Source organism: Notamacropus eugenii, chromosome 3, assembly GCF_028372415.1.
Source record: "Notamacropus eugenii isolate mMacEug1 chromosome 3, mMacEug1.pri_v2, whole genome shotgun sequence".
Lineage (NCBI taxonomy): Eukaryota > Metazoa > Chordata > Mammalia > Diprotodontia > Macropodidae > Notamacropus > Notamacropus eugenii.
This window is the reverse complement of record NC_092874.1, coordinates 322,846,804-322,860,095: the sequence shown is the minus strand read 5'-3', so window position 1 is coordinate 322,860,095 and position 13,292 is coordinate 322,846,804. Positions and strand designations below refer to the sequence as shown.

General features: G+C 34.3%; 1 protein-coding gene across 1 annotated transcript in view; it reads right to left on the bottom strand.

Annotated features, from left to right (window-relative positions):
• The window catches only part of CNTNAP4 (contactin associated protein family member 4), a 676,519-nt gene that overhangs the window by 548,824 nt on the left and 114,403 nt on the right, over positions 1 to 13,292 (bottom strand). Inside the window, exon 2 of the mRNA XM_072596864.1 lies at positions 10,663 to 10,773. Coding sequence (XP_072452965.1) covers positions 10,663 to 10,773 — 111 coding nt within the window. The remainder of the gene's footprint in view (positions 1 to 10,662; positions 10,774 to 13,292) is intronic.

Genomic DNA, 13,292 nt, shown 5'->3' with positions numbered 1-13,292 from the left:
ACAATTAGAAAAAAAAATCATTTGATTTTTTTTAATGAAATCAGTTGAATAAGTAAAGGAGCATTCCCTTAATAGAAGTTGTGGACTTGAGAGCAGAGATGAACAATTTTCTTTTGGAATATATTCTATACCATATTGTACCCCTAGAACTATTATAAATCTAAATCCAGCACCAGGGTATCACGAACTCTGTGAATCGAGAGGCTAAGAGGGGAGAATGTCCTAAGTGTTGGTAGACTGAAATGCCCCTCCTGCGCAGGGAGGAAGCCAGTGTATATGTACTATGTGTGCCCTTTGAGAAAGTCACTAGACAAGTAACCTGAAAATCTTGTTTCACAGGAGCCAAAATGTGTACTACACTCCCAAAGGCAGGCAGCTTTACTATAAGTGGCAGGAAGCAGGACAATGAGCCAGATCTAGATTGTTATTGCTTCTGCAGTGCACACCTAGCCCACACCACCTGTCACACATTAATTTATATAACCATCAGCAAGAATCATTCTCATTCCAGGTTCATTTTCTTATAGTTCATACTTAAGCAAGATATCAACCTTAATGAATTTTATTTGCATGTTAATGAAGTTGGGGGAGGGAGGAAAGACCCATTTTAATTATCTTTTGCTATCAACTTACCTGATTATGAATTCATTGTTTTTGTTTTTTTGTTTATGTTTTGTCCTTTTCTGCCTCCCTCCTGTTGCCCTGCAGTACCCACGAAGGAAATCTAAATTAAGACTAATTTATGGAAGGCTAGAGATTATTTTCAGTATTTTGACATCCCTCATGAAATCAAGATCATACTATGGAAAGATAGGAAACAGAACAAACTGTTCATAAGTAATCAGGCCAAAAAGTAAATGGACCAATCCAGTGAATAAATAAGACATTAAGGCCAGCATCCTGGGGTGCCCAGTGACCTTAGAGCTAAAGAAGAAGGCAGAAGACAAGCAATCTTCTAATTAGATAACCCACTGTTTTTAATGTATTAGACAGGAAGGTGTCATAGATAATTACTAATGCCCAGGATATCAGGGAGAGATTAGGAGAAAGCAACTGTTTAAAAAAATGAATGGCATTCTACTAGTGGGAAAGGAGCAAATAGCTTATGTTTTTTGAAAAATATTAATGCATTCATGCCACTTGTGTACCATTTGGCAAATTACTTCTTCTAATGCACTAAATGATACTCTAGAGTCCATGCACCTCCAAAAAAACCCCAAGTAATTCACTCCACTTTTGCCAAGAGGAAGAGACTGAAATTGTCCATGAAAATTTCATAACTGAAAACACATAGTCACAAGTGTAATTCGTCCCCCACAAACACATATGCTTGAATTTGAGACCAGGGATATTAATGAAATCACAGTACTGGCTTTCATTTTAATGATGCTTCTATAATCACGGTTTCACTTGTACCTATATTTCAATATAATATATAATTTAAATAAGCTAAAATTCATATTGCCTTTAAGTAAATATTGGCTAGGACAAATAGGTACTATTGTACTACTTAATTATTAAAGCATTGCAATAGGAGGAAAAAAAGTGACCCAAAGGCTTTACATATTATTGACTAGATCTCTGAAACAATGGCCTAATCTAAACCAATCACTTCTTTACATATTTTATGCACTTAGGAAATCGTGGAAGTTTCTCTACACATATGCATGAGCGAAACTAAACAAGGAAAGGGAATCTAGTATTATTGTTCATCAAACACATAGAAAAAATTCTCAAATACAAGAAGATTACTCTGATAAGGGGAAAAAACCCAAAGCATTATTTGTTTCTCTTTATTCTATTTAATAAGGGCACAGAGAATTCTGATGTGACTTCCCCCAAAATAAAAAAGGAATAAGATATTATTTCATATTTGCCACAGTCTTTTGTTTATTACTCTGTCTTTCTTCTTTTTAGTTTTGCATGAAAACAACTGTAAAAGCATTGTTTTCCCTTGTCAGCAGACTTTGATGTTGAGATCAAAAATCTCTTTATAAACAAAGTATCCACAAACAAAAGAACATACTTCCCCATAAGTAACTGACAAGACTAAGTGTAATTCATACACATGACACTAATGACATGGATTGCAAAATTATTGCTATAGAGGTAGAATTTTGAAATGCATGTCATCTATATTACACATTCATACACACCCAAGCTTAAAACTGTTTTTTGGAAACTCCTATATACACATGTCTATGTATGTATATGTGCTTGTAGGAAATAACCATGTATAGGATGTATATATGAGATAGATGCAGAGTTTGCTTATTTTTAATGTACCTCTTGTTCCTCATAATTCATTGTAAATTTCATGTGACACATGAGAGTGCCTAAGAAAACTCACCTTGAAAGGAAGGCAAAAAGAGTTTCATTGTGAATGGATAGCTTCTAATGTTTAACATGCTATGTGACATCTTCATAAAAACAGGGGGTTTTTTTGTTATGTAATTGACCATCATTTCATTATGTAAAAAATATTTTATTAAAATAATTATATTGAAATATTGATAGCAGAGTAATGAAAAAATATTGGATGATTTTAGTATTTCAGAGATTCTTATTACTACAAGATAACAGAAACTTTATTGTGTGTATACATATACACATATGCAGATATGCAACACATATATACACATACCTGTATTCTAAACATATACATATGTGAATTCTGTGTATCTAGAATATACATGTGCATACACATTTCCATACATATACCTATACATACATGTATCCACACAAATATGTAACCAGATTGTGATTCTGTGTAAGGGGAAGAATTAGCTAGAGCTTGGAAAAAGTGAATTCCTGGTTTTCTAGCTTCAAGTTTCAAGAGAGAGAACACATGATTCCAGACACTCCTTATGGCCCTGAAGAGAGAAAAAAGAATCTAGGGAAAAGCTCACATGAAGGAGAGCTGGCACCTCAATCATATTCCTAATCCTAGTTTGCTACATAAGACGCTTTGAAGGCTTTTCCCCTTGGGTGAAATCTGTGATAATGTCTCTGTTGAGATAAGATATTTTGTTCCCAATAGGAGGGCTCATTCACTCTGTGTGTTGTCTGGTATATGTTCTCATTTACTTTCTTTTATTTATTTACTATCATCTTGGATTAACAAATTTATTTATTATTTGCTATGTGTGTTCATTGTGGAACTGGCATTTATTGGGAAGAGTCAAACCTTGGATATATAGCTTGGGACACTCCTTCCCATTTAAAGGATAGCAATCAAGATTTCACCTTGAACCTTAGATTATTTCCCCTATACTAACAAAATTTAGGGGCAAGGATGAGTAGCTATAATTCTACCCACAAACTTTCTCTGAGAAAAGTAGGGTGATCAGCCTCTGGCTCCAGCCTTCAATTTCCTCCTGTCAGGAATAAATTCTCCCTTGTAAAAAGGTGAGCAGAGGGGGCTCTAAAGATCTTTTATTCACGCCTCCTTGTGGGTCTCATTTAGACAGATCTATGTGGACACATAAACTACATGGGCAAACATATCACATGTTCACTTATAAATGTATGTATATATACATGTATATACATATATACACATGTGTGTGTATATATATATATATATATATATATATATAAATACATTCATGTGAAGCAATCCAAGAAATAGAGCAGGGGAAAAAGGTGAAGAATTTTTATGTGAAAAGTAAGAGAAGTAGCAACAGAAATAAAGTTATTATAAAGAGGAAACAGATGAAAAATTTCGGAATCATATCAAACTAGTGTCACAGACTTATGATATAGCAATGATAAGAATCATCAATTATTAAAATGAATGCTGTAGTTTATCTGCTAGTAACAGAACAGCAAATAATCCCCTGGCTTTAATATAATTTCATTCTTCTTTAACCATAGATGAATAATCCTACTGTCAGTTTGACTCACTAATGCAGGTTTCCAAGTTGAACTTTACACCAGCACCCTGGCAATATGCTCCATTGAAGTAAAAGCACTACGTAAACTTTCTGGGGTTACCAGAGCAACCCTCAGCTCCCTCTGATCCCCTCAGCTCCGCTTCTCTTTAAAGGCTAGTGCTGCATGTGGAGTGGTATGAAGATTCTTTTGTGAACCTGATGCATTTCAATGAGTTTTAGTGAAGTAATCTTGACTTGAAGTAAGATTTCCAATGGAAAAAAGACATACATGTCTAATGTTGCATATACGATTTTTTTTTGCTCTAAGCACAGAATGAAAAAGGAAATACACAAAAATTTGTAAGCAGAGAAAAAAATGTATACAACATATAAAGAAATCAGAAGCTGTTATCTCACAACTCTTAAATTCTGTAAGTTCTCCTGCATAAAGGTCTGATACCATAAGTTAGTATTCAGTTTGAGTTTTCCCTTGAATGAAAAATGAGTGCAATAACAAAGTTCCTCGAGCATGTTCAACTCATACTTCCTTGAAGATTGATTGGAGGAGGAGTGAAGGAACACATGATATGATATGCATTATGTATATATAGTCTAGTCAGGAGAGAGAGGGGTGGAGAGAGGGAGAGAAAAATAGAGAGGGGGAGGGAAGGGAGAGAGGGAGAGAGAGAGAGAGAGAGAGAGAGAGAGAGAGAGAGAGAGAGAGAGAGAGAGAGAGAGATGAACAAATTAGCAGCAATTTCAGAGGAAAGGCACTAGGTATCGAGGAGGGTGAGAGATGAGAAAAGTAGTCTTGTAGAATATAAAATCTGAGCTAATTTAAAAGAAGCCAGAGCAACATGAAAGTAAAGGTTAAAGTAATTCAAGAAAGGGGAACAGTCAGAGAAAAGACATAGATTCTGAAGATGGAGTGTCTTGTGAAAGGAAGAGTAAGGAGGCCCGTGTGACCAAGTTGAGCAGTATGGGAAGAGAGTAATGTGTAAGAAGTCTTCAAGGTAGAAAGGAGATTGTGAAGGATTAGAAAAGCCTGAGGATTGTGTATTTGATTGTAGAAATAATAGGCAATAAGGAAGTATAATTGCATCTATTGTGTATATGCGGGTGGTTGGGTCATGTTTGGGCTTTTGGAAGATCACATTGGTAGCTGAGTGGACTGGAATAGAGAGAAACTTGAAGCAGGCAGACCACTCAATAGTCTATTACAATAGTTCAGATATGAAGTGATAAGGTGCTGCACCAAGGTGATTGACTGTGTGAGTGTAAAGAAGGGGGCACATATGGGCGATGCTGTGAAGGAAGAATGATAAGACGAGATAATAGATTGTATATGTGAAATTAATTAAAAAGAGTAGGATGACACTGGAGTTGTAAGCCTGGGTGACTTGGGAGGATGACAATGTCCTCAACAGTAAAAGGGAAGTTCAGAAGAGGATAGCTGGTGGAGGGGACTAATAATTTCCCCTTGGATATGTTGTTTGTGATGGGACACCCAAGTTTGAACTGTAGAGCCAGTTAAGGTGGTCCTAGAGTTCAGGAGAGAGGTTTATAATAGTATATATCAGTTTGAGAATCATCTTTAAATATACGATAATGGAACCCATAGAAGCTGATGAGATAACCCTTTAAGAGGGCATAAATCAAGAAAAATAAGACCTTGGTCAGGGCTGTGGGGGACACCTATGATTAATAGTCTGATATAGATGAAGAACTAGAAATGGAAACTGAGAAGATGTCATCAAACAGAGAACCAGGAGTGAAGTGGCAGGAAATCCTAGGGAGGAGAAAGTATTAAGGAGAAAGAAGTGATCAAAAATATTAAAGTTTGTAGAGAGGTTAAGATGAATGAAGATTGAGAAAAGACCAAATAATTTCCCAATTAAGAGATCATGGTGACTTTGGAGAAAGTAGTGACAATTAAATGCTGAAGTCAAAAGTCAGATTCAGTGAGAGAGGAATAAAGTGAGAGAGAGGAAGAACAGGCATCGATTTTTAGAGAGTTCTCTCAAGAATTTAGCTGAGAAAGGGGGGAAAGATATAGGGTGATAGCTAGTAGGAAAAATAGGATCAATTAACATTTGGTTGTCATTGTTTTGTTTCTATATTGGAGGAGACATGGATGTGTTTGTAGACAGCAGGGAAAAGATGTCTGTATGACTGGAGATTAGGAATATTAGACTATGAAATAAAATGAACCAAAATTCCCCAGTGAAAATGAGAATTCTGTGAACTTAACCAAGACTGTGAGACAATGACAAGAAGCTGCAGAATAATTAAAAGAGAAATAAAATTGTTAGATGAAAAATGTAGGAATGAAATTAGAAGGGAAATCAGAGGTAGCCAAGCAAAAAAAAAATAGCAATAACCGAGTAAAAAAATTGAGGAACCTCTCCAAAGGGGAGAGAGGAAAAGAGAGAGGCAGACAGACAGACACAGGCAGAGAGGAGGAAAGTCTGAGTACTGAAAAAAATGGCATAATAGAAGACAATAACAAACTATAATTATTGACCTAAGAAGGATATCTCCCCTGCCCCCTGGTTATATTTAGGTTTTCTGGGTAACATATTCACAATTTTAAGCCTTTATCTTTCACTTTTTGAAATATGACATGCCAAATTCTCTGCTTCTTTATTATGGTAGCTGACAAACCTTATTTGACCCATATTGTGATTCCTGATTATTTGAACTCTCTCTTTTTGTAAACTGATTGCAAGCAGCAATTTTTCTTTTGCATCTGGAGGCTCTAGATTTTGGTTAAGACATTTTGGAAGTTTTCATTTTAGTTCTTTTAAGAGCTGACCAAATAAGTGATCTATTTTCACTTTGCCATTTGGCTTTAGTAGATTTGGACGGTTTTCCATCATGGTTTATTAAAATATGAGGCAACCATGCTTTTATTTATTTATTTTTGCCAAGTTTTTCAAGTCGTCCAATGATTATGCACACACAAACACAAATGCACATGTATGTGACAATGTGCATGTGTATGAATACATACATTATATATTTATATATTATTTTACATTTTCTGTGTTTTTAGACTTTTGACTTCATTTCAATATTTTTCATTTTCTCATGGAATATTTAACTTTGGTTCATTTCTAATATTCATCGAGTTTATTACTTGTACAAAGTTTTATACCTCTTCTACTAAACTGGTAATACACTTTCTTTTCTCTCATACTATATTTCTTTTACATTTTTATCCTTTTTATTTCTTATTTCATTTATAGTATCAATCCCACCCTCAAAAAAACCATGCTTCATTTTTTTTCTCAGGAATTTTTGTTGATCTTGTGGTCAAACTGTTTTTCTTTAAGGCTTTCTGTCATCTGCAAATCTAAGAAGTATGCCATATATACCATTATCAATGTGACTTATTAAAGCATATATACTTGTGAAATTATGACAAATAGCAACTGTCTTCTGCTGCTTTGATCACCTCAAATAATGGTTTCTAAATATATTATATAGTCATACGTTTCTTTTAATACTAAAATCTATAACAAAACAAGTCCCTTCCTGTTCATAAAACAACATGTACCAATAATTTTCTCAGCATATTTTATTTTATTAAAAAAATCAATATTTTATCATAATTTCTAAGAACATACAGATTTTAAACATGTAATAAATACAAAATGAATCAATGCTGTACTGCTTTCACTGTCAAAGCATCATTGATTTAAAAATTAAAGCTACCTTTATCTAAGTTATGTTGCCTGATTTCCAGGTTCTACATTTTAAGAAACTAAAGCCAGGAAGTTTAAATTATTTGTCTAAAGTCATATAGTTATTAAGCAGGGCAATTCAGCTTTGAAATTCCTTCTTTTGATTTCAAATATTACCTTTGTTCCTATGAAACCATACTGCCTTCCAATGGTGGAAAGAAAAGTGTGAGAAGGGAAGTTGAAGAGGAAAGTCGATAAACTTTTAAGCCTGGGTAAGAATAGTTTAGGTAATAGGACCAGGAATGGGGTAAAAGTATAATCCCCAGGTTATTACTCCCTTCTTCATTTTTTAAAAAAGAGATGTTGGTGGGATGAAAGAAAGGGAATTGACAACTTATCCCTCTATCTCTTCACACTGTTGGCTCATCCTCTGTGATACCGGATTGTTCCTAACTTTATGACATTCTATGCCAGCTTAAGTGACTTCACAGGATTGTCTTACACTTGTTGATTGTTTTCATTAAGAAAATACATATAAATATGTATAATAGTATTTTATTGTAGCAAAGAATTGGAAATAACGTAGATATCAGGGAAGCAGCTAAACAAATTTTGGTATAGGAATGTACCAAAGCAAAAAATGACCGATATAACTTAGCACTGGCAATTTTCACCCTCATACATACATACATATATACATACATACATATATATACATATATATACACACATATGTACATACACAATAATTTTGACCTTTCCTTCATATTCTCTCCCAAATGAAGAATCTTGCTTTCTAGGCCCCCACATTATTCTCCAGTTTGTGAAATATTGAACTTTATACTACAAACAGATCATGGGAAGAAGAAAAGCATCCACATTTTAAAAATTTATAGGAGGACTTTTTGTAATGACAAAGACATAAAATGACTGCCCATCAATTAGAGAATGGCTGAAGTAATGATGGCATATGCATATAATACATTATTGAGCTATAAGAGATGATGAAATACACAGTTTCAGAGAAATCTGGAAAGACTTGCATGAATTGACCCAGAGTAAAGTGAGGAGAACCAGGAGAATTATTTGTACAATAACAAGAACATTGTAAAGACAAATAATTTGGAAAGGTTTAAAAATTCTGATCAATGAAATCACTAACCGTGTTTCCAGAAGACCAAAAATAAAACATCCTTTTTGACAGAATGGCGAGCAACTCAGGGTACAGATTGAGACATATACATACATCTTTAGATATGGCTAATGCAGGGATTTTTTTTTTTTTTTTAGTTTACCTATTTTCATGAAATAATTTTATGTTTTTCCCCACAATGGAAAAGAGGAAAGGTAAAAAGAAAAAAAAGTAAGTGAAAAAAAAATTTTTAAAATAGAACTCTGTCCTACAAGAGGTCCTTGATTATCTTATGGAGGAAATAATGTTCATCACAATTAAAGTGATCAACAAATATTAAACAATTGCACTTTTAAGGTAAAATTAGTAAGAAAGTAAGAGAGAGAGACAGAGATGGAGACAGAAACAGAGAAGGCAGAGAGAGTCAAGGAGAAAAAGTTATTTACAACTGTGTTCATGTACTTCTGTTGTAGTGGGCAGACATTCTTAGCTATATCAGTGCTATTTCATGTGTAATCTGAGAGTCACAGTATGTTTTTCCACTGCATTTTTATCAAATGAACCACAGTCATGCTGTCTCCAATTTAATTTAATTGAACAAATATTTATTGATATAAAACAAATATTTATTCTGCTAAGCTTTGTAGATACAAAATAAATTTTATATATATATATATATATATATATATATATATATATATATATATATATATATATATATATATATATATATATATATATATATATATATATATATATATATATATTCCTTGCCTTCAAGGTTCTCTCAGTTTAATGGCAGAGGAAGGAGGAAGGAATATAATAGATACATGGTTAAGAGGCAGCTGGGTGATAAAATGAATAGAACACTCCACATGGATCAACAAGACCCAAGTTCAAATCTACCTTCAGACACTTATTAAAGCTGTGTGATCCTGAAAAAGACCTTTAAATTTTATTTACCTCAGTTTTCTCATCTCTAAGATGGAAATAACTATATCACATTACTTTCAGGATGAGACGATATTTGTAAAATATTTTACAAACCTTAAGGTGCCATGCAAATGTTAGCTGTTGTTATTGTTGTAAACATGGAACAAAGAAGAATGTGACAAGGACAGAGCAAAAATCCAGACAAAGATCTACAAGAAAATGTGAGGAGGTAGAAGTTCCTGTCTATTTGTTTTGAGTTCAGTTTTCTGCCTTTCCTTGAGTGTTGTCTAGCACTTCTACTCAAAGAGAGTCATTTATTTGTATCTTAAGCATACCCACACACATTTAGCCATACTACCATGGGGGCAACATAGATTAATATGTACAGCATAATCCTAATGGAGCGTACAGACTTTTTATAACCCATTCCTTCAAGAGTAAATGGTAGAGTGAACAAATCAAATCAACCAATTAAGAACTGAGCAAATAGAGATGATTTTTTCTAGGGATTTCCCCTCTGAAATATTCATAATCTAAAAGATCTATTCTATTCTCTTAACATTCTAGCTCTAATTTAAATCAAGGGGGTGTAAGTAGTCATGTATCATGTATTCATAATAATGATATACTTGAGGTAACTGGGATTGCTGCCATAGCAATTAAAAAACTTAATTTCTAAAACACTGCAACCCAACTTGGCAGACATAAAGGCATTTTAAACAGTATTTAAATGTGTAAGTGATAATTTCAAGCTGGTTTTGAAATATCACTGGTGTTCCAACGAGTCTTATGCTTACCTCTTCTCAAGTATGGCCACAATTAAAGCTGTTGTGAGTCAGAGGTAAAACTTGATTCTTAAGGTTCCCAAATGGCTATATTCTAATAGGCATATTCCCTCATTCTAGCTAGATTTCAATATTTCATGGAATATAGCATTCAATATTTGAAAATCTCATGATTTTTCAAAATAATAATGTAGCGATTGAAAATGGAGAAATTCAGAACAAATCAATAGAAGCAAAAGAAAGAAACTTACCATCCCTTCGGTTGAGCCTTGCAAACCCAGGGCTATGGCTACTAGACAGCTCTGAAGAACAACTGAATGATGACTGAGGCAAAGCTGAAACCAGTTGATCATCACAATTATCTGTTAAAAAGCACCACATTCAGATTAATACACAGAATTATATTTTCTTGGAAGCCACAGATAAAAAAACAAAAGGAATCACATAACAGGAATGGGGAACCTGGGGACTCCAGGCTACATGGGGCCTCCTTGCTCCTTGGGTGCAACCTTTTGACTGAGTTTAAGTTTTACAGAACAAATCCTTTTATTAGGGGGGCTTTGTTCTGTGAAGTTTGGATTCAGTCAAAGGGCCACATTTGAAGATCTAGAGGGTCATATGTGCCCTTGAAACCGCAGGTTCCCCACTCCTACTTTACTGCAAATTTCAAGAAACCCATTCCTTATCAAAATTTTGTCTCTTTTGTAATCTTCCCTGTCCTACCCAAACTTAGTAATAACGTTATGTTGTTTAACGTTTCACATACCTATCTAAGTTTCATCTCTTATTTGCCTTGACTTCTTTCATTCCCAAAATTTTTCTGCTAACTTTAGAGACAAGCAACAAAAGATTCATAGTTCTAGGACTTCTATTTATTGGAACTAATATTGAAATCTGCCTTTTCAGTTTAAGCTCAAGTAATAAGTAGTAGTGATCCAGATAGACATGTGCTTCTTGCACTATGGAAGGGAAATCTGTATTACGCTCAGTTACCAACAACTACAAAAATGCTAGCAGCTCTTAAAACTACATGAAAACCAGAGTTGATTGGTCCATCACTGCATGTGTATAAAAAGTAGAAGAGGTATCAAAACATCAATGTGCCATTATTAACATGCAGGTCTCTAGTTTCCATAGAAAAAGTGCATAGTATTTCAGAAAGGGAACTAACTGCAGTTCACAATCAATTGTGCATAAGCAAGCAGTTTCTAATCAATAACTTGGATGTTAAATCCTTCTCCACCACAATTACTATACAGGGCATGTATTCATTCTCCATTTATTTTTGCAAACTATAAATTGAGAATCAATACCAGTTCTACTTTTAGCTAAAGGAGAACTGACTTAAACATCAGAAAAAAGTGTAAAATGCCTTTTCTGTACTGTAATGGCACTACTGTCTAAAAAAAATGAAAAAGTAAGCAAAATATGTGCCATGTGAGGAGAAGAAAAATATTATAAATAGAAACTCTTTTTGGGGTCAGGAACACATCATTTATATAGTAAGTTATAGAAAAACCCTGGAGTCAAAGTGTTATTCTCATGGCATCCAAGAGCCAGTTTGTAATAAAAAGAAAATGCCATATTTTTTTCAGTGACATTTTAACCTTCAACAACAACAACAACAACAACAACAACAAAAAGCAACCTAATTCTTTATATACTACACAAGCACTCTTCAGAAGTTATTTCTCAAATTAATGGATATATAGGTCTCTGAAGTGTGTGTGTTTATGTCTGTTTATGTATAGAAACATGATGAGGTAGACAGACTTGTGGCCTTGGACTCAAGAAGAACTGGGTTCCCATATAACTTGGACATACTTGTGGCGTGACCAGGCCAGTAATTTAACCTCTGAAAACCAGAGATAACTTTCTAAGACTGTATTACAAAGAAGATGCTCTTCTAAGCTGGATAAGGTTCCTAAGTGTTAATATTCTTTTCTCATTGTGTGATAAACTTTCTCTGATTGAGTTGGACAGGCAATTTAGGGTTGGCTGGCTAAGAAATTGACCACACTACAGGAAGGTCCTTAAAAACCTGGGCTCCTCAGCTATATAGCCAGTTAGTCATGAGTCAGCATTTGAGTAAGAACACAGATCTCAGAGAATAAACAAACAAGTCAGACTGGGTAAGAAAGGAGAAAAGAGATTTTCTCTCCTCGTCCTTCCCATACCTCCTTTTGTTTCCTATCACTCCTGCCTATTCTATGTTACTTCTACCCTCTACCTTGCCCTCCAAGGATCCCTCTGCTATCCTCCTAAGGGATTTATTTTAACAGTGCAGGTTTCTGGACAATGGTTTTAGAAGTAAATACCCACAAATATGTGCAAGGGTAATAGCTACTCTCTAGGTAGACATAAGGTAATGTAAATTCAATTGGTTGGAAAGGTCAGGGTGGGGGGGGTGATACTCCCCCTACTCTGTGTTCTAGATCCCCTTCATTTGTTATTCTCATCCATTAGAATATGAGTTTCTTGAGAGTAGTGAATATGATTGTGTGTGAATCCCCTGCATTTAACAATATCAGGTGCATAGTGAGTCCTTCGTAAAAGTTTTATCCATATACATATGAGGGAATATAAATATATTTGGATATTCACATGCATACATAGTTTATACATATACTATATATATATATATATCACATATACCTCTGTTTTCCCCCACTTAGGCTTATATAGTCAAAGTGACCAATTATATAGGTTCTCCAGTTAATTCAGTCCCTAATACCTATTCTTAATAAAAATAATATTTCTATATATGTATAGCTAAAATATTCAGAAACATTAATTGACTAGATAGAATTTTGAGGGCTCATTTGAGTTAGTCCCTGACTGCAAGCACCGAAATGGCTAAGCTATCTATCCAGGACAGGTT